Consider the following 21,596-nt stretch of genomic DNA (forward strand, 5'->3'; position numbering starts at 1 on the left):
ACACAGTGGAAAGTGCCTGTATCATGTTCCCCTTGCATGTACCACTCTCTTGAGGAAGCAGACACAGCTGGGTAGACATACCTCTGTTGTTCTTCTTCCCTTTTTTTAGTGAAGACATCAAAACTATGAAATAACACATATGGAATCATGTAGTAACCAAAAAAGTGCTAAACAATTCAAAATATATTTTATATTTGAGATTCTTCAAAGTAGCCATCCTTTGCCTTGCACCTGGAATGCATTTAAATTAACAGGTGTGCCTTGTTAAAAGGTAATTTGTGGAATTTCTTTCTTTCTTAATCCGTTTGAACCAATCAGTTGTGTTGTGACAAGGTAGGAGTGGTATACAGAAGATAGCTCTATTTGGTAAAAGACCAAGTCCATATTATGGCAAGAACAGCTCAAATAAGCAAAGAGAAACGACAGTCCATCATTACTTTAAGACAGGAAGGTCAGTCAATGCAGAAAATTTCAAGAAAGTTTCTTCAAGTGCAGTCACAAAAACCATCAAGCGCTATGATGAAACTGGTTCTCATGAGGACCGCCACAGGAAAGGAAGACCCAGAGTTACCTCTGCTGCAGAGAATCAGTTCATTAGTGTTACCAGCCTCAAAAATTGCAGCCCAAATAAATGCTTGACAGATTTCAAGTGACAGACACATCTCAACATCAAGTGTTCAGAGGAGACTGCGTGAATCAGGCCTTCATGGTCGAATTGCTGCAAAGAAACCACTACTAAAGGACACCAATAATAAGAAGAGACTTTCTTCAGCCAAGAAACATGAGAAATGGACATTAGATGAGTCCAAATTTGAGATTTTTGGTTCCAACTGCCGTGTCTTTGTGAGTCACAGAGTGGGTGAACGGATGATATCTGCATGTGTGGGTAATGTGGAGGAGGTGTGATGGTGTGGAGGTGCTTTGCTGGTGACACTGTGATTTATTTAGAATTCAAGGCACACTTAACCAGCATGGCTACCACAGCATTCTGCAGAGATACTCCATCCCATCTGGTTTGCGCTTAGTGGGACTATTATTTGTTTTTCAACAAGACAATGACACCTCCAGGCTGTGTAAGGGCTATTTGACCAAGAAGGAGTGTGATGGAATGCTGCATCAGATAACCTGGCCTCCACAATCACCCGACCTCAACCCAATTGAAATGGTTTGTGATGAAGGAAAAGCAACCAACAAGTGCTCAGCATATGTGGGAACTCCTTCAAGACTCGAATCTCAAATATATTTTGATTTGTTTAACACTTTTTTTGGTTACTACATGATTCCATATGTGTTATTTTATAGTTTTGATGTCTTCACTATTATTCTACAATGTAAAAAATAGAGAAAATAAGAAAAACCCTTGAATGAGTAGATGTGTCCAAACTTTTGACTGATACTGTATATTGAAATGCCTTTGTCAAATGTCATGTTGGTTATTGTGGTTACCCGGCACACAGTGGAAGGGCCTGTATGATGTTCCCCTTGCATTTCCTATGTAGTCATACCTCTGTTGTTCTTCTTCCCTTTTCAACAGATTTGCAAGCAGGTCACAGTGTAGACTAATAGCCTGTTTGTTTTGGGCAACTGGGAATCTCCACAGGACCCCCTATTCACACTAGTGTGTACTCACTGGGCACAGACATCATTTTAACATCTAGTTTTGATTGAGTTGTCAACTAACGTGAATTTAACTTGAAATCAACAAAAATGTTAGGTTAAATGTTGGGTGAAGAAAATCCTAAATTCCTTTTTGTTGATAACGTTTTTCAATTCCAAACAGTTTTCCATGTTGATTCAATGTCATCACATTGCAGTTGTTGTTTTCTTTATGATGTGGAAACAACGTTAATTCAACCAGTTTTTATCCCAGTGGGTATACCCTGGGCCTGCAAACACACACTCAGTTTACACTCCCAGGAGTAGTGATCTCAGAAGGTATGACTACCATGACAGCAAAGGACATGTAGAAAAGAGCCACACCTTCAATGCTCTGTCATGTCTGCAAACATCTCGGTTTGGATAGTCACTCCTCCCACAATGTGCATTGCAGAGATTCCTGAAAGATCTTTGGTCTCTTTACCAAGACAATTCGATTAGTTTGACCAGGGCTAACCATAAAGAGAGCCTCCCTTTGCCTTAATCTTCTCTGTGACAGTGGGAATCCTTACTAAGGGCCTGAGCCCCAGCACAGCCATCACTCCAACCATAACATATGCCTCACTACTTCCTGTTATGGATGCTGACATAAGGCTTGGAAACACAGACACCCAAGGTTGTTCAATTCCAAAAACAGCCAGGACACTTTCTCTGTATTTGGCATCAATGAGAGTTCCAATGGGGATATTGTTCTGTAACCCAACCTTGCTTTTTTCTTATCAAGACATTACCAGATTATATAATTACAGTATGTGCATCACTGTGTGTAAATTGATGACGGCAGGTGGATAAAGCAAGATTTTTGATTATGATTTGTTTACATGACTTTAGTCTGACATAGAATAGTGGAACAATGCAGCTTCCAGGAGAAGAAAGTTTGTTTTTTAAAGATTGGATATGTCACATTCATCATTCCTGGAAATGAAAAGGCTACAACAATCTGAGTGCACTGTATGTCTGATGGATTTGATAGATGGGCACCATACAACAGTGCACTATGTAGGTCAGTGTGATGGCCTGATGGGCCGTTTTCCCAGTCCGGAAGACCACGGAGGATCCAGAGCGATGGGGGCCAAAGCTGGATGAGTGATCCCCAGGGATGTGGCCTTGGTCCTGGGAAATGGTGGCCCAGGATGAGCCTGGAGCATCGCAGTGAAGACTCGGAAGCACTGTGAACTTCGCTCTCTCCTCTCACACAAGTGGACATTGGAATAATAACGTTTAAGGGGAAAAAGCCTATATTCTTCTTCCCAGAATTTAGGTGGGAAGAATCGATGACTTCCTCTCGTTTGACCTCAGGGTGGAGGAAGGGATGTCTCTTCAGAGGGGTATCTGGTATTAAAATGCCCAATGGAGCGAACTGAACAGTCCTTGTGGGAATGTTTTAGTCTTGATTGTCTATCACTTGTTTCTCAAAATGTTTAAATAAGGCTTGTGTGTGTGACATGTTGTGTGTATAATATACCTGCTACTCTCTGAGTGGTCCCTTCATAATAACTGTCATAACCCTGCTCTCTGATTGGCCCGGCCTTAATTATGACATTATGATATCATCATAACACTTCTTTCTGATTGATCCCTTCATAATGACGTCATAACACTGCTCTCTGATTGGTCCCTTATTATGACATCATCATAACTCTGCTCTCTGATTAGTCCATCATAAGAGCATTGTCATTACGAAAGGACAAATCAGAGAGCAGGGTTATGTCAATGTCATTATGATGCACTAATCAGAGCGCAGAGTTATGATGATGTAATAATGAGGGACCAATTTTACATTATACACATTGTCTTACCATGGCATTGTTGAATACTCATTTCTGATTGGCTTGAAGGGCATTTGAGAGCGTGCATTATTTCAATACATATTTCAATACAACTCACGGTATCAGCACGATAGAATTCAATGGCTATAGTTCATTCTTATATGTTTTATGTTTGTGCTGCTTTTGAAAGCAAAAGTCGAATTGAAAATATTATTGGCATTGTTGAAGCAAGCTAGGACTGATGGTTTGATTAGCTAAACTAGCAAGTTTTTTTGTTTGGTTACCAAGGAAACTACTGTAGCTATCTAGTAAACTTGCTAGCTACTTCAGTAGATGTTGAACACATTTCTACCTGCAAATGGACCCATTTCTAGCGGCAAATGTGTTAAAATATAGCCATGGTATAAAAGCGATAATCAACTTCAAACAATGAAACTCCGTGGAGGGTCAGTTCCACGTCGCGCTAGAACACACCATCCACTTCGTTCATTGTTTCCATAACATGCATAGCCTCTCGTTGATTAACCCTTACATAACCCTGCTCACTGATTGTTCGTTCATAATGACATCATCATAACCCTGCTCTCTGATTGGTCTCATCATAATGCCATCACCATCATCAGCCTGCTCTGATACACCTCCCATTTCTTGGGTGTCTCTAGCTTTGTATGTGACAACACCAGTATCAGGTCTTATTAGGTTATTAGGTTCTTCATCTCCAGGTTTGTATTTCAACTGGTTTTCAATGTGGAGAAAGAAAGTGCTTATTGCCCTCTTGCTAAATAAAGATCCAGCCTGTCGAACGGAATTTAGGCTCCCAGCTAAAAAAGGGCTGTGCCCAAAGTAATGTGTCATGTGAAAAAATACATTGGAAAACAGTGACCATAATTCTGAACGGACAGGCAGGGAATTATGGGAGAACAATTAAACAGATTTTCAGTGTAATTTGGAGGAGGAGGAACAGGGAAGAAGAAGAAAAAGGACATGACTTATCACAACACCACATTATTGAGCAATCAACACTGGCTCCATACCATTCATGTTTGAGTCTCATATTTCTCCAATTGAGTTTTGAGATTAGATGATTTCAGTGTGCAGTTGGCAGTATGTGAAATTCTTTGGCTTGGTCCAAAGGAATGCCCTGGTTGGTACAGAGCTGATGGCACCACGCTCTGATCCCAGGCAGACCACTGCAACACTGGTCCCACCCTGGTCAGGTCAGCCTCCTCTGCCTCCCTGGTCCTCCACTCTATAAGAGAAATCACAGGATCAAAGCCAGGCCATGCCCTGGGGGACGGGGGGTAGCAGGGGGAATGGTCACTGCCGGTCACACCAACCTCACCACTCTAATTCATATCATGGCATTTCCTGCAGTTAAGGCGATAAGGCTGGTATGCCTGGTGCTTATCTCAGATCTTCTCTAGGCTGTTTGGAATGTAAGATTATGCAATCTTGTTGAGATTTTTTTTTAATTACCGTCGTAATGTGAGAGTGTTGGTTTGTTTGCTTTGTTAAACGCCGGTCTGTGCTGCTGGACTGGTTTGTGGTGAGCGGTTGGGACTGTAGATGGCCACAGCCATCTCTGGGCGATAGGCCCCCACCCTATGGTCCCTGAGTGTGCTAACCAAGCCTGTGCTGCAAGATTGTACTTGACCCAGCCATGATTCCTAGAATGGCTTTTCACTTTGAGAGAAATATGTTGAGAAATCAGTCAGAAAGACTTACTGTACATCACAGGCTTTTTTTCTCCTTGAATTGCTTGAAGCTCAGCAGTGTCCCCAGCCATTGCTGTGTTTGAGGATAACGCTCTGTGCTTGCTCCAGACCTGGGTTCAAATACTATATGACATTTTTCAAATTCGTTGAGCGTTTGCTTTAGCTTGGCTGGAGTGCCAGGTGAGCGGGGTTTGCACTTTTGGGGACTTTTCTATTGGTCCAGTAAACCAGGCAAGCTCAATCAAGCACAGATAAAGTTTTTGAAATATTCTAATTATTTCAACCCTGGTCTGGCTTGCACAACCCTTTTATCGGGATGGAATCCAAGTCCCACTTTGGGCTGCACAATGACTTCCATCGTCCTGTTGAATGGCTGAGTCTGGCGACAGGGAAGCTCTCTCATCCTGCGTCCTCCCTCAATCTAATCAAGCAATGAGACCAATAAGGTGAATTAAGATGTGAGCTGAGATTGCTATCCTCTCACAGAGGTCTCTTTGTGCCTGGTATAGGAATAAGAGGCCCATGGTTAGCATACATCACACACAGGAAAGGAGCAGGGCCCCCAGAGCAGACCCCGGAGTCTACCCTCCCCTGCTAGCGATTTATAGGGAGTCGGATCACCTTGCTATAGCAGTTTTCAAAGCACTTTCTTCAGCCATGTGAGCTAGGGCCCGTTTCCTCCTTTCTCTCTGTAGGGAAATGTAAGTGTGCTGGGGAGGAAATGTTGCAAAGACGGAGGGAAGTCACAAAGACAAAGAAAGCAATGTTATTTGTAGACAAGTGGGGCCAGCGCCTTAAAATAAACTTATATGAAAATGTTTTACTGGAATCGGCTCGCTACTGATTAACACACCATATTTTCAACAGGCTACAGAAAAACAGCATTCATCAGTTTGTACAGAACTGTATGTATGACCAGCTAGTCGGTCTATCTGCCCCCTGGGCCTGTCTTCCTGTTGGACATCCTGTCCCTGATGAATCCGCCTTTAAAGAGGAAGCTGGTGGTCGCAAGGACACACCCCCTCAGCCCAGCACAACCAAATACAGCATCCTCCCCACTCAGAAAGCACCAGCCGACGCTGCTGCTGACAGGAGCTCCCTCACCGGAATCTTATTTGTTTGTGTTCTCCCTTCCCCTGATCTTTGACCGCACAGACCCGGTCCACTTGTGACAGGCAGCCCACTGCCTATTGGCTCCCACTCAGACCACTTCCCTTCTTCACCGCCTTGAGATGTCTGTGATGTGAGGAGAGGCAAACGGAGGGAGAGGAAGGGAACTGACTCAGTGAAGGCTGCTGAGGGGAGGACGGCTCATAATAATGACAGGAATGGAGCAAATGGAATGGCATCAAACACATGGAAACTGTGTTTGATGTAGCTGATACCGTTCCACTGATTGAGCTCCAGCCATTACCATAAGCCCGTCCTCCCCAATTAGGGTGCAACCAACCTCCTGTGAACTGACTGTAGAGCTGACAGACGGAGCAGCATGGGGGGCCTCAGCCTCAGCCTGGGTAGTTACATAACGCAGAGTCCCTCTACCAAGAATGGCGTTCACAGGAGCTACATCACTCGCTCATAGCCTACACACACATCACACTCATGTACGCATACTGTATACTGTACGTACAGGTTAACATACAGAGACACAGACCCCGTCTCAGGCTCATCACAGTGCGCTCCTCAGGCATCAGAGGATGAGTTTTGTTCTCTGTTCAGAGGAGAGGATGTGATCTCACCCAGTAAAAATCCGACCTATTTCGCTAGCTGCTCGTGACTTAATCCAAGCTCCCCCTTTGTGCTAGGCGCTCCCCCCCCTTTCCTCCCTTCCTCCTCTCCCCTCCTTCTCTTGCGCCCTCTCTCTTTGCCTCACTCCTGAGTGTATGGAAGGAACAGAGTAGGCCAATGTTCTCGGAGAGATGCTGGTTACGAGTGAGAGACACAAGCTGATGGACGTCAGAGACAGAGATAGAGGGAGAGAGATATAGAGGGAGAGAGAGATAAAGGGAGAGTTGTATATAGGAGGGGCTGAGAGAAGGGGGGACAGAACCATTGACTCAGGTCTGTGTTCAAGACCAAAGACTAAACCCAGAAGTGCTTACTGTCTCAACATTGTCTTCTCAAATGTTGCCATTGGGTTTTGAATAAGGGCTTTCAGTTTCCCTGAGAATCTCTCAATGCAGAATGTGGGAAACACCCCTCTTTTTCTTGTTCTGAATGTATAGTTTTATCCATTAATTTCTCTCTAGCTCGTCTGAGGGTAAATTTAACTGTTTATGCATGTCTGCATAGACTACATCTGTGTGTCTGTCTATGTTTTCTATGTACATATTTAATAATCTTCCCTCAGTCTTCAACAGGACTCAAATTGAAAGGAATGACTTGGGCTGCAGTCAGGCCAACCCACATGCCTTTTGCTCTCTATGGTTTTTATTCTGTGCCAGGTCAGCTTTTCCGCATTTCACTGGCTTCTTCATAGGTTCACTTTGCTCTGTAGAAGAACCATCGGAGTGATGCGAGTCTCTTATGTAAAATGCTTACTACCCTACACATACATAACTCTACCGAGTGTGTTAACCCCATTACCACACACAAACCTTGAAGCTGTGCATGTCATGTCCCTTACCCGATATCTGTAATGCAATTATCTCACCGCATTGGCTTCCAGTACCACTCCGCAGCTCTGAGAGAGTTTCTCACCACTGACTGTTCACACACAGGCATTCCAGCTTGGAATGCTCGTCTCTGCTGCAAATAAACCAAAATAGACATTGTGCCTCTTCATGTCCCATCGTGGTGCCCTGAGTTTTCCCTGACGGGTCAGACTGTCAGGAACAAAACTGGGGTCCCTGGCTATGTGGGCACGCTATAATCAGGTTTGGCAGTTAACTGACACTTCATTGCAGTATTTATTTACCTGTTTCGCGGTGCATTACTCACTCGATCACACATCATTCTTAACATAATGACGTTGACCTTCAGGCCAATTTCAGGGATCAGCTAATATCTTTCTCTCCCCCAGTGTGTGTGTCTGTGTGTGTCTGTGTCTCTTTCTTTGACCCTGGTGTCATCCTGTGATCTGCTCTGATCTGGGGGCCTGTATGTCTCGGAGCCCCTGCTCTAATGGGTTCAGTGGGCTGGTATGCAGCAGGAATCTTTGGATCAAGGTGATTTCACGCTCCTCCACATTTTCCCAGGGCTCTGCCCAGTCTCTGTTACCTCTGTGCGACTTGGACTGTGTGATAGTGGCTGACACGTGTTATCATTAGACACATGCACACACAGCAGCACTGACTAAAGGGAGCTTTATCTGTCTGACACCTCCGTTTCCCCCAAGGTTTGGATTATGGCTGCCTGGTATGAGCATGGCAGCCAGAGTCCCAGCTGAGACTCCTGCACACCATAGCTGAGTTTGTCAACTTGCCTATATTAATTGCATATCTGTCTGACCTGAAAGTGGAATGCAAATTGAATGCTTTCAGCCTGTCCCCTTTGAAGTAAAACTAATCTGACTAACCTTGACATTCCCATAGAGACAATTCCCACTCTCTTTCTAGGCATTCCGTTCTCACAAAAACTCAGCAGATGCTGCAGCAGTTTGTTTCTCTCAATGAAACTCCATATTTCATTGTTATTTTTGGTAATGATTGTGAAAGAGGACATTTGTGTAATCATCCCAGTAAGATGTTGCTTTCTCAGCTCAATGATGTTTAGTTTCTGTTTCAACAGTATAGGATATTGTTCTGTAAACATTGAAATAGTTGAACTAAAGAAAAGCTTGCAGTTTAGTTTGATAGATTCCAAGCTCTTGATAATTAACCAATTAAGTGCCAATTAAGAATAGCCTAGTTATAATCTTATAATAACACGGTTATTTCATATTCGTTAGCCGTAGTAGAAGCAGTAGCCTGGTGATATATGACAAACTAAGATGTAAGAGATACAGAAACCTCACAATGCTAGTGCGATCGATTAGGTTTTTGCCTGACATTTCTATAGCCTAATTTTCGATTTCACTGCATCAGCGCATGTGTGAGACAGGAGTTGGGGTGGGGAGAAGGACAAGTTAGACGAGTGAGGTGGCATTCATCCGGTTCCTGCTTCTAGCAGCACAGCAAGAGACAGAGAAAAAGCTTGTTGTACAATTTATCACTATAGCCTAGCCAACTGTTGTGCAGAATGAGATATGCTTGCATCATAGCCTATAGCATACCCTGTGTTTATTCAGACTTCAATAAGCGGCAAGTAGCCTAAAGCCCAGGGCTGAGAGGAAACAGAGGCTATCGAGTGGCAGGACTACGCTGGAATAAACGCTGCAGTCTCACCCATGCTTCCTCCCGAATAGCCTACTTATCCATCTGTTTTATACTGTCCCCACTACTGTTTTGACGTTATTATTTTTTTTCTGCAAAGGCAAGAACCGAACCATGGAACTTATTTGCTTCGAGGACAAAGTCGTGCTAGCCAAAATTGACCCCAACATTCTCTATGACGACAGAGTATTGCAAAGTCTGCTAACCATTGAAGACAGGTTTCTACCGCAATGTTCGTATTTTAAATGTGTCCAGAAGGACATTCAGCCACATATGAGGCGAATGGTTGCAGGATGGATGCACGAGGTTTGTGAGGGTTTTTAGCCTACATGTGCATTGGTCAGGTATATTGCTGTTTTGAAGGCATGTGTGCATTGGTCTGGTATATTGTTTGAAGGCATGTCATTTACTTCTCTCGTTCTAATAAGTGTGCTCTGTATAATACGATTTGATTTCTCTAATCCAAATCAACCTACAGGGGTGTGTGCATTTTTGTGTAAGAATTGTGCATGTTGCTCATAGGCGCATGTTCTAATAACTCACTAATAAGATTGTGCATTTATTCAGATGGTTTATTACAGTTTCATAGCATGGTTGTTTTGAGAGCTGACATGCATGCATGGCATGTAGCCGAATTTTTACAATTTAATTCACGGAGAAATGACCCATGCAAGGCATGTGGTGCCTCGGAAGTTCCAGCAAGCTAGCTAAAGTCATCACCATGCATTTAAGTTCGCTGAATGTCAACAGCTTGGATTGTATTGGTCATGGAATCAGTCAAATGAAAGAAGACATTCTAAGCTTCATTTTCATGTTGAATTTATCCAATTTGTCCGTTCTGAATAATTATGACAATTTTTTGAAATATTATTTCCAGTTGCTGCCTCAAAACAACAAGCACGCAAAGGGTACTTTCGTTTTTGCCATTATGAACTTTAATCTAAGACAAATTACTCTCACAATTTTCGGGAATGGTTTAGGAATGGCTTATGAACATTACGCATACAATTTCCCTGCTGTAGCTAATTTATTTATATTTGTAATTCTTTTTGGAAAATATGACGGACATGGCGAAATGAGCAGCGTGGGTGTTTGGGGACGATTTCCGCTGCAGGCTATGATGACTGAGATCTTTGATATACTTTAATATTGAAGCTTTTAATGCGGATCCACTGACGGAATATAGATCACATTTGGTTTTCCCATCATGCACATTTTGAAATGGGATATTTTCTTGTTTCTGCAGACATTCATGTAAATATTGATAGAATAATTAAAAATAGTAGGTCTAATATAATAATATTCTCTCCCACCAGGTTTGTGAAGAGGAGAAGAGTGAGGAAGACGTTTTCCCCTTGGCTATTAATTATTTGGACAGATTTTTAGCGGTGGAGCCCACTAGAAAGTGTTATTTGCAACTTCTAGGAGCTGTATGCATGTTCCTTGCAACAAAGTTAAAGGAGAGTCGTCCATTAACTGCAGAAAAGCTGTGCATGTACACAGACAATTCCATCACACCAAGGGAGCTGCTGGTAAGAAACTATTGTTTTCTCTTAATGCATGGAAAAGTATGCAATTACTTAAAGCATCATACATTCAAATATAGCTCAATAATTGTACAATATTATAATTGTTTCTTCTGCCATATTTAGTTAAATATATCAGTGTACAGCTCTGGAGACTTGATTCATTCCTTGGCCATACAGTGGGCCTATGCATGCATGAGAGTGCCTGATCAGGTCTGAACTAAAGTGGCCTGTGTTGCCACCTAGTGGCAGTTATTCAGTTTGTCTCGTTTTATAATATCTAACTGTGTTTTCTTGACCACTCTCTGTTGTTAATTGAATGATTGATCTCTCTCAAGGGTCGGTTATTCACAGGTTATCCCACAGGGGACCCCCCCCCCCAGTTAAACAGCCCACCCTCTTAGCAACCATTTAAAGTCTGTCACTCCCTAGTATCAGATAAGACATTCCTCCCTACCATTACATCAATATTTCTGCAGTAAATGAGATGTCCCACCCATGTTGCTCAAGGGGCTAAATATGAATCACCATAGGAGAGCTATAGGACTGTGTCCTCTTCTCCTCTGCTGTCCAGCTACTGGGGTTGCATCATCACACAACCCTTGTGCTAGAGGTTTCCTTGGAAAAAGTGAATGGAAACTTATAGTTAGAGGCAGGTCCCAGATGTGTTTGTGCTCTTGCCAATTCCTAAGGTCACAGTAATGCCAACTCATGCTCGATGGCACAAACAGACCTGGGACCAGGCTAAGAAGAGACATGGTGAAATTGAGATTATTTGTCAATGAGCCACTGCTGGTGCATCAGCTGGGAGAGAGAGGGGAAATCAGGGGGTTTCTAGCAAGGGCAGCTGTCCAGGAAGTGAGCACAGCAGCAACAACAGACCTCCTCCGTGCACATCTTCAGTCAACATTCTCCACGGGCTTACAATAGGTTAATCGTTTGCATGTGTGGCACTGTGCTGGTAGGAAACACATATAGATGAATGAAGTCTTGCTGTATGGCTGGCACTTGTCCTGGACTGCCCCTATAATCTGAGAGAGCTGCTCAGAGAAGGGCCTGTCCCTGTCCTCGCTAACAGAGGGGTTTCAGTAAACATGGGCATTCCCTGCCACAGCCTCCGTCTTGGGTTGACACATCATCTCAAAAGATGAAACCAGTCGGGGGGGGGATCAGCTGAATTTGTCACATCAGCTGTTTTGTTCCATTCCTTTTCCCCTTGGGGTGAGGTTGCTTTTAACACGAAAGCACCCCGCAGCGCACTAACCAACGCGGACGGTGCAGACCAAAGACGCTAGCTAAGGCGTGTGACAGGAAGGAAGCAACTGTGGCTGCGATGCTGCTGTCTCTTTAGTTGGAACCAGTGGCGAGGCTCGACACGTCACACAAAGAGCAGTGAGAGAACCATGCAGACAAATATTCAGAAAGAGAGACAGAGAGGGAAGCGAGAGAGAGATAGAGCAAAGAGAGAGTCAAGGAAAATGTTTCTCTGGTGTTGAATGATCTCTCCTCTGAATTGAGACAGACTTGTTGGTATGCATGGTATTTCATGGCAAACAGAAGAGTAACAGGATCAATAATCCTCAAACATCCCCTCAATACCCTATAGTGCAACAGAATAAAACCATGAATAAAAGTCCCATAATGGTAGACTGCCCATTACCGCTTATCACTTATTAACCATCATTTCACATTATTTTGTGTATATTACACTTGTTTTATTTGAGGACTATTATTTAATTCCATGTCATCATCTCATCTCTATAGAGTGCTGCCTATGCTGTCTTGACAAAATCACTATTTTAGTAGTCCTTCAATGTAAATAAGGCATACTTTTATGACTGCTGAATACCAACAATCTATTTTCAGGTAGAGATTCCTCGCTAAGCAACAGCTGCTCTCCATTCTTCTCATGCTTTGTTTTCTTCCTTCCGTCTCTGTCCTCTAGGAGTGGGAGTTGGTGGTTCTAGGGAAGTTGAAGTGGAACATGGCGGCAGTAATCCCAAACGACTTTGTGGATCACATCCTACACAGACTGCCCCTGCCCAAAGAGAAGCTTTCTGTGGTCCGCAAGCACACACAGACATTCATCGCCCTGTGTGCCACAGGTAATAACAGGAAATTCCTGATAGGATAGTGTTGCTAATTCTCGTTTACAATCTATCTGACATCGTGACTCATTGATTGCACTCATATGACCCTATACTCAGCAGTCTAAGGGGAGGGACCACAAACACACATCCATCCAATGGCTGCTCTCCATGTTTCTCTTCCCATCACTGGAACACTGCTCGTACCCTAATTGGGTCATCTTTACATTAGAACGGCTGCTAAAAGCAGATGCAAGCTGTATCGAGAGCACTTTGAGCATATAAGGCATTAATAGTATAGTTAAAGGAGGCTGGGAGAATCCTCTCAGTGCGTGTAGTGTTTAGGTTAGCCTCCCCCTGTGATGACAGTGGGTGGATGAGTCTCCTCGCCTGCTGTTTGGCTCCCCTTCCACCTCCTCCTCTGTGGACTAGGATGACTCGGGTGCAGCAGCTGGGTTGCTCGCTCTCTCTCTCTCTCTCTCTCGCTCTCTCTTTCTGCGTATTGTTTGTTGACAGAGGGCCTTCCAGGTTTGATAAGTCAGAACTGGCAGCCGGCGGTCTTCCTCTTAGGGTGAAGCCCAATGGGTTTGTTTCCTTTCCTATATCCTACTGTATGCCCTACCTCCTATGTCCTTGTTCTGATTGAATGGACTGCATTGATAAGACAGTCACAAAAGCTGACCTCTCTTCTATATATTGCATCTTTCACGTCAGACAATTTTAGAGGGAGGAAATACAGCTTAGGAAAAAAGTCAATTTTGGTGTATTGAGATTTACTGCCATGTGTCTCTTTGATCCGATCTGGCCCATAAATCCTTGTTTACTACATTATGTTATTCAAGCCATAGGCTCATTCAATGAGGTTCATGGCCTGTGGCTGTTAAGTGCCATTTTAGTGTTGCATTTTTTGGGGGGGGCGTGTTTCAGTGGTCTCCCCACTATTCATAAGCAGCCCGTTTATATCACAAGCGCAAAACAGCCACAATAAAAAAAAAAAGTCAGCTGTGGTTTAGCAGTAATGTAAATGTTTGGGGTTTTATGTGCTGCACTGAATGTTGCTCTCATGACAGGGGAGCTCTCTGGCCTCTGCACAGCTGGCCTCTTGAGGAGGAGACGAGAGTGGTTGGACTACTCTCTGGGGTTGATCCAAAGCTATCAGTCACATCCTCTTTCTATAAAGAGCGAGAAGGCCACAGCACAGAGACCAGGGTCTGTGCTTGGCTGGACTGTGCTTGGGCTAGAGCTGGAGCTGAAGCTAAACCCAGTCCACGTTAGGGCCATTTCCTTTCCTCCAGGCCTGCTTCCTCCCTCCCCCGCCAGCCGGCAGGGCTATTGTCGCTGAGGGCTCTGGGCCTGGTTGATGGAGAACAAGAGGAAGAAGTTCCTGGAACTCATTGCTCACTGAGTAGGAGGATTCCTGCTCTGTTTTCCTAATCACAGCTGAGGCAGAGTGAGGGAAAACACACAGGCTCCACCACAGCCATGTTGGACATGTGTTAGACCGTAGGAAAGTTGGGTTAAGCTCTTTAAGAACTTATATTAAGAGATTATGAAGATGTTTGAACATCTTTAAATGCTCGGCTACTTCATTTGGACTACATCTTGACTTGATAGTGCATCTTGTGGGAATGTGTTAGTCTGTGGGAAAGTACAGTTCAACTCAGTTTGTAATTTAAATTGTAGATTTTCTTTCCCCCTCTTTTAAACGCTTCCTCACTTCCTTTGGACTACTCCTTGACGTGAATGTGCAACTCTGATTCTGGTTTGTCACCCCTTGACTGCTGTGAACTCACTGATGTCCGACAGGTGACTGACGGATCATGTTGTCTCTTGTCCTCAGATTTCAGCTTCGCCATGAACCCCCCCTCCATGATCGCTACGGGAAGCGTGGGGGCGGCCGTCTGCGGCCTGCAGCTGGACCAATCAGACCAGGCCCTGAGTCGAGACCGTCTGACTGACCTGCTGGCCAAGATCACCAACACAGAGGTGGTAAGTAGCGTTTATAGCCTGATCCCAGGTCTGTTTTTGCTGTTTGGCCAATTCCTTGTTATGTCAATGAATGACAAGGAGTTAGCGAGACAGCACAAACAGATCTGATATCAGGCTAGGTAAGTGCTACACGGCCAACATTTTAGGAGCATGGCGGGGAACGTTTGAAGAGGTGGTAATATCAGTGTTGGCGAGCGTATAGCGCAAAATACTTACTGTGTTCCAACATTGGGCACGGACACCCTCTTCGCCTGCCGGTTAGACTTAGCTATTCACCAACGTTTCTGGGCTTGGAGCACGGAGATCTTCCTGGTAAACAAGAGCGATGCTACAGTATTCCTGCAGTAGTCGCACATTGAAGCTATTTACTTTTCATGGAGTCAGAGCCTGTGGGTCTTGGCTCGGGACCTAGACTGTAGCTATAAAGAGCGGAGGCGAGGGAATGTCTTCTTAGAACACAGGGCCCACATTCTTGTGGTAGGACACAGGCAGGCAGTTCCTTTGCATGGCTCCCACTTTAGCTCTTCTCTTATGCCTAACAGAGGCTCCATCTTTCCAGGGGAAATGGCAGACGAGAAACAAACACAGATTTCCTAACACTGAGAGTTTTTAGGTGCCTTTTGGCAAACTCCAAGCGTGCTCTCATGTGCCTTTTACTGAGGAGTGGCTTCCGTCGGGCCACTCTACCATAAAGGCCTGATTGGTGGAGTGCTGCAGAGATGGTTGTCCTTCTGGAAGGTTCTCCCATCTCCACAGTGGAACTCTAGAGCTCTGTCAGAGTAACTCCTCCGATTGCTCAGTTTGGCCGGGCAGCCAGCTCTAGGAAGAGTCTTGGTGGTTCCAAACTTCTTCAATTTAAGAATGATGGAGGCCACTGCGTTCTTGGGGACTTTCAATGCTGCAAAATTGTTTTGGTAACCTTCCCCAGATCTGTGCCTCGACACAATCCTGTCTCGGAGCTCTACAGACAATTCCTTCGATCTCGTGGCTTAGTTTTTGCTCTGACATGCACTGTTAACTGTGGGACCTTATATAGACAGCTGTGTGCCTTTCCAAATCATGTCCAATCAATTAAATCCACCACAGGTGGAATCCAATCAAGTTGTAGAAACATCTCAAGGATGATCAAATAGAAACAGGATGCACCTGAGCTCAATTTCGAGTCTCATAGCAAAGGGTCTGAATGAATACTTATGTAAATAAGGTATTTCAGGTTTTTATACATTTGCTAACATTTCTAAAAACCTGTTTTTTTTCTTCGTCATTATGGGGTATTGTGTGTAGAATGCTGAGGATTTTTATTTATTTCATCGATTTTAGAATAAGGCTGTAACGTAACAAAATGTGGAAAAAGTCAAAGGGTCTGAATACTTTCCGAAGGCACCGTATATGTATATATACTGTAGATGCAAAAATCTATAATTTTACATCACAGAATAAACCGCTGTTTGTAGTCTAAGATATTTCTTTATCACTGTAAGTCTGCTCCCTTGGCTTACACAATGGAACCTGAGTCCAGTTCAGCAGCGCACAGGGACTCAGGAACCACAGTCAGTCTAAGACTAGGAACAACCCAGCAGCTCTCGATAGACCTGTGGTTATTATGTGGCCATGGCAACACTGGCGCTCAGACTGCGGCCCATTAAGTTTTAATTATCCGTACATTTCAAAGGAATGTTGGCCTCTGCGAGCTGTGTACACTCTTTAAGGCCCGTGCTTTTGGCTCCGTAGAGTCAGACCTCCCACGAGAGGACCGGAATCAGAGAAATTACTTTTCAGATTCACCCACTGTCTCCTGAGTGATGAGAAAGGTTTCTTTGGTCTCAGGGCTGTTGTGATCCTCTCAACAACCCAATGGGCCTTGGTCAAAAATGTTGCACTATAAAGGGAATATGTAACCATTTGGAAGTCCAGCCCATTCTCCACTTTAGGACTATTAGGAATGTTCTACCCACACCTCACGTGTGTTTAGGAGGATTCAAAGGCCCAATAGTCGCCACTCTCTGCCTGGTGTCTGTGTGCGCTGGTACCCATTGTTCTAGTGACTGACTGGTCATGAAACAGGCACGACCACTTATCACAAGACTCATAATACCCTCCCGGTCTGGCCTGCCATGCATGTGACCAAAGCTGTTCCAATAACAGTCAGATGTCGAATGTGAAACTGCGTGACAGCGTTAAGTGTTCGTCCACAGGTGTCTGGGGTCAATCAAGAGTGTGTGTGTGTGTGTGTGTGTGTGTGTGTGTGTGTGTGTGTGTGTGTGTGTGTGTGTGTGTGTGTGTGTGTGTGTGTGTGTGTGTGTGTGTGTGTGTGTGTGTGTGTGTGTACAGCACCTAAAGTAGACGTGTTAGTGTATTGATGTCTCTTCTCTGTGTCTGTTGCAGGACTGTCTGAAGGCGTGTCAGGAGCAGATAGAGAGGGTGTTGGCCAGTAGCCTGCAGCAGAGGCAGGAGGCCCTAGGCAGGCCGGGCAGCAAGGCCATGGAGCAGCAAGACCAGTCCAGAACCCCAACAGACGTATCCAGCACCCCAACAGACGTACGCGACGTCAACCTATGAGCTTCCCACCACCACCACCATCTACAAGAGTGACGTCCACCAGCGAGCTCCCACCAATCACGTCACTCTGTCAATCTATGGGATCCAACAACATTCGCAATGTCAAGCAATGAGCTGCCAGCACATACGCCAAGTCAACCAGTGAACTCCCACCACTAAATGCCTCACCAACCTACGGTTTCCCACCCTTGTTAAGTCAACCTGTGAGGTACCACAAAGTTTGGGATGGCAATCTATGAGGTGTCAACGGCATCATGCTGGAATTATCAACTGATAAGAACTTTTACAAACAATATAGAGAATAGGTCCAAAAAAATGATTAGCTGGTCACATATTGACATATGTGCCATATTAAATTCAACAAGCTCTTTTAGACACAAAATGTATTTGGAAACTTTGAAAGAGCCTTAGGTTTGCAGAAAGGAAACCTGAATAGATTTGCATACTTGAATTATGAAATATAGAAATATTAGTTTTTTACTTGATAAAAATACCAAATATAGTTTTTCACTCGAAAAAAGCTAGCAAATACATTTAGTTATTATTCATATTATTGTATTATAATTAATGTTATTCTAAATATTGTTATCATTATTTCAATATAATTTAGTTTTATGATTATTTTAATAATAATTGTTAATCATTATTAAGCATTTATCAATTTCACAGTGAGTGGGTGTTTCCCTCAGTTTCAAATACAGGAAGCCCCTGTAGTACTGTGTGCATTACATTACATTAAGTGCTGGTTTGGTTCTGCACAGTGTTCATACACCTTTATTTAGGAGAAGCTAATGTACAGGACGAGGAGAGCCGCATCTCCTGCCTGCTAAACTGTGCATCTGTAGCACTGCTTCCTATTTATGCTCTTATATGCTGGCCAGGAGAGGGCTGGGCCCACTCACACAGAACACAGAGAGAGAGTGAGAGAGGGGGTAGAGAGACACGCGTGTGGAGTCCTGAGGGTGTGTATATACTGCCCCCTAAGGGTGAGAGTGAGGACAGAACAACTATCAGCTGTTAAGGTCTTGATTTCATTGCCAAGTTATTAATACCAAGCCAATATTTACTTTTAGAAATGAACAAGGCTATTTTTGTTGTTATATGTTATTGGATTGTGTGCTCTGAGAAACTCCTGCACGTTATTAGAAAATGATTGAGGATCATATATACCTTTTATACCAGGGACCACTGTTTTAAGTCTGTCAGTAAAGTTGGCATGAAAGCATGTTTTTGTTCTGGGTCAGCCAAAGCCAATACTAGGGAAAAGGAGACAGCATGTTGGAGGGATGGTCTTAGTCTGGAGATGAAAATGAAACTACAGTTGTTTGTTAGTGTCAGATGGATTGTTAAAAAAGTTTTGTAGAGTTGTAGTGTTTGGAACATTTAGAGCAGTGCAAGTTTGGCAAAGGTGGAGTAGCCTATTGGAGAGTGAGAGGAGATGGCAAAAAGGGAGGTTTTGAGAGTGGAACAAGAGATGGCACGATTGGTGCCATGAAATGAAGGACTGCAGACAGTTGAAATGAGGGGGAAATGGATGAAGACATGGTAGGAAGCTCCCGATTGGCACACCGGAACAAGCCTGTTCTTAATTGGAAGGGCTGCAGACGGTTGTCATTCTGATAGGTCAAGAGTTGATCACGAGGGAGCAGTTTGGTGTGCTGGAACCTTTCTTGTAAGGGCCTCCTGTCGTTACATTCAACTAGATACTTAAGTCATGGTCAACGACTTGGATCAACCTAAATAATGCACTTTTAAAAACATGTTCCTTAAAAGCTGAAGGGGATGGTTATCAAACGGGGTAGGTAGGTTTTCAATGTTTTCTTTTTTTATTATGATTTTTTTTCCTTTAAGTTATTTGATATTCTCTGGGCTGGATTCCCACTTAGGGTTATGCACAAGGACTAGAAAGCATTTCCTGACCAGTGAGTAGGAGTAGGGTTTACCAACGTGGAACCAAATCATTTGCAATGCAAACCTAGGAAAGCTTTAAAAATCACATCTAGACTTGATTCTTTGATTACATCCATTTAACTTGAATTTTATTTTTGCCTGCTTCATATCCAAATCAACATAATGGTCCTAAGAAAGGGTAACACATCATAATGTTTTTTTTCTGGTTCATAGTTTTTTTGAATTTTGTTTTGCTCCACAGTTCAGCTTGTTTTTCAGAAAAAATAATAATAACATACGGTCTTTAAACCTATAGGCAGAAAACTTTGCTCTTTACTTTTGGCATCCACGTTCAACAATGCAGGAAGTACTTAAAACATATTTGCTTTTTCGCAATTAAACGCAATCTGCTAGAAACTGAGAAAAGATATGGGTAAGCATTTAAAGTTTTGTTGATGTTAATTACTTAAATTAATTTCCAAGTGATGAAAGCCAAAATGGATCTGTTTATCTTTGATATCTTTTTCTTGCTGCTATTAAGCTTTTTGTTTTTCAATCTTAGAATTGTGATATTCACTTGAGTGTGCTGCTAAATTATGAATTTTAAAGTATCTTATTGTTTCCTTGCCTTTTCCTTGTTGTATGTAAACTGGAGAGAGTGGTAAAGTGGGACATGTCTTCGACTGGAAGTCTGCAGTTTTCTCAAATAGCATGTTTACTCTTCTTTCCATTTATCTGGTTGTTTCCTTGCTGCATTCTACCATTGAAATGTTTTTGTACCTCAGGTTCATTGGACAATACCTCACAACTCAGTAGTTTTTCAGGGAGTTAGTGGAATCAAATCTGACTCTGATGCATTTTGATAGGTTATAGATTTTTTCCTGGTTGAGAGGCAGGAGATTCACGTGGCACCTACTCTCTTTACACAACAGAAATTCCTTCTTATCTGTCAGATTACACTGATCTGTTGTTTGCCAAGTAGAGGACCATATACCAGATATTTCATATCATACCTAGTGCCAAATAAAAGACGGCTATATGAAATGTATTTGGAAGATTAAAAAAATATATATATTTGTATCTTATTTTTTCTACTTATGAATTACAACTTAATTGGCACATTTAGGATCAGTGTATTGGATTAAGTGGAGTGCATTTTGTGAGGTACCCATTTAGTGAGTTTTTTTAATTATCAAAAAAGAATGTTTAGGTGTAATCTTTCAGTGTGGAAAACTGTGGGTTTCTAGTTCGTTTTGACCCCCACCACTGCCAACCACATGTACCTTAGAAGTGTCTGATCCACAACTTCTGTTAAATAAAATAAATAAATTTGACCCACAAAAAAGAGTGAAGCATCTTTACTGGCTAGTAATGTACCTGTCTCCTGTTCTGTGCTGGTTAAGGGAAGGTTGACCTCATCCCCAGGCTCAAATTGCTGGTGCATAGAGAGCCAGCTGGTGGATGAGATTAAGGGAAGGTGAAATGTGTAGAGTGATTGGGTTGGTGGTAAGTTATGAAGGTAAGTTAAAGCTTGAGGGTGCTAAATGGCTTCTCATTTCATTGATGATATGCTGCACCAAAAGGCTATTGTGTGTCTGCAGCTATATTCTTATCTGACACCTAGTGTCTGTGGGTTCAAACATTTTATGGGGTGAGACGCCAGAACCACAGACTCCTTCAAACGTTCTTCTCTTTGTGATTTTGACATTGAGAGTTGCAAAAACGTATACCTCTTGGCTGTAAGTCAGTGCTATGACTAATAAACCACCAAGTCTGTACCCCTTTCCTGCAGACAAATTACCTAGTGGCCTCATGAGTGGAATCGTATTCATATTTTACATAATTTCAACTCTATCTGATAGAGATTTTTTTTTCTTTTTTTAAGGTCATAACCATGTGTGTGAGGTGTATACTTTTGTTTCAAAGTAGATTTGTTTAAGACTACCAAGAAACACTGCGTGACACTGATACTGCCCACTGCAGTGAAAGGTTAACACTTCTTCCTCTGTTTGTATGTTTGACATTAAGAGTTGCAGAAATCCACACTGAAGTGTAAGAGTAGAGGATTGAACCTTCAACTCTCAGGTGCAAG

At 43.2% G+C, this 21,596-nt stretch overlaps 1 protein-coding gene across 1 annotated transcript; it reads left to right on the forward strand.

Annotated features, from left to right (window-relative positions):
* The first annotated feature begins 9,307 nt into the window (after positions 1–9,307).
* Positions 9,308–20,849, forward strand: ccnd2 (G1/S-specific cyclin-D2). The gene is given in 5 exon segments (NM_001140515.1): positions 9,308–9,759; positions 10,770–10,985; positions 12,925–13,084; positions 14,907–15,055; positions 17,441–20,849. Coding segments are annotated over 5 exon segments (891 nt in total). The 5' UTR covers positions 9,308–9,567; the 3' UTR covers positions 17,615–20,849.
* Positions 20,850–21,596: the final 747 nt, after the last annotated feature.

The sequence above is a fragment of the Salmo salar genome, chromosome ssa07 (genome assembly GCF_905237065.1).
Source record: "Salmo salar chromosome ssa07, Ssal_v3.1, whole genome shotgun sequence".
NCBI lineage: Eukaryota > Metazoa > Chordata > Actinopteri > Salmoniformes > Salmonidae > Salmo > Salmo salar.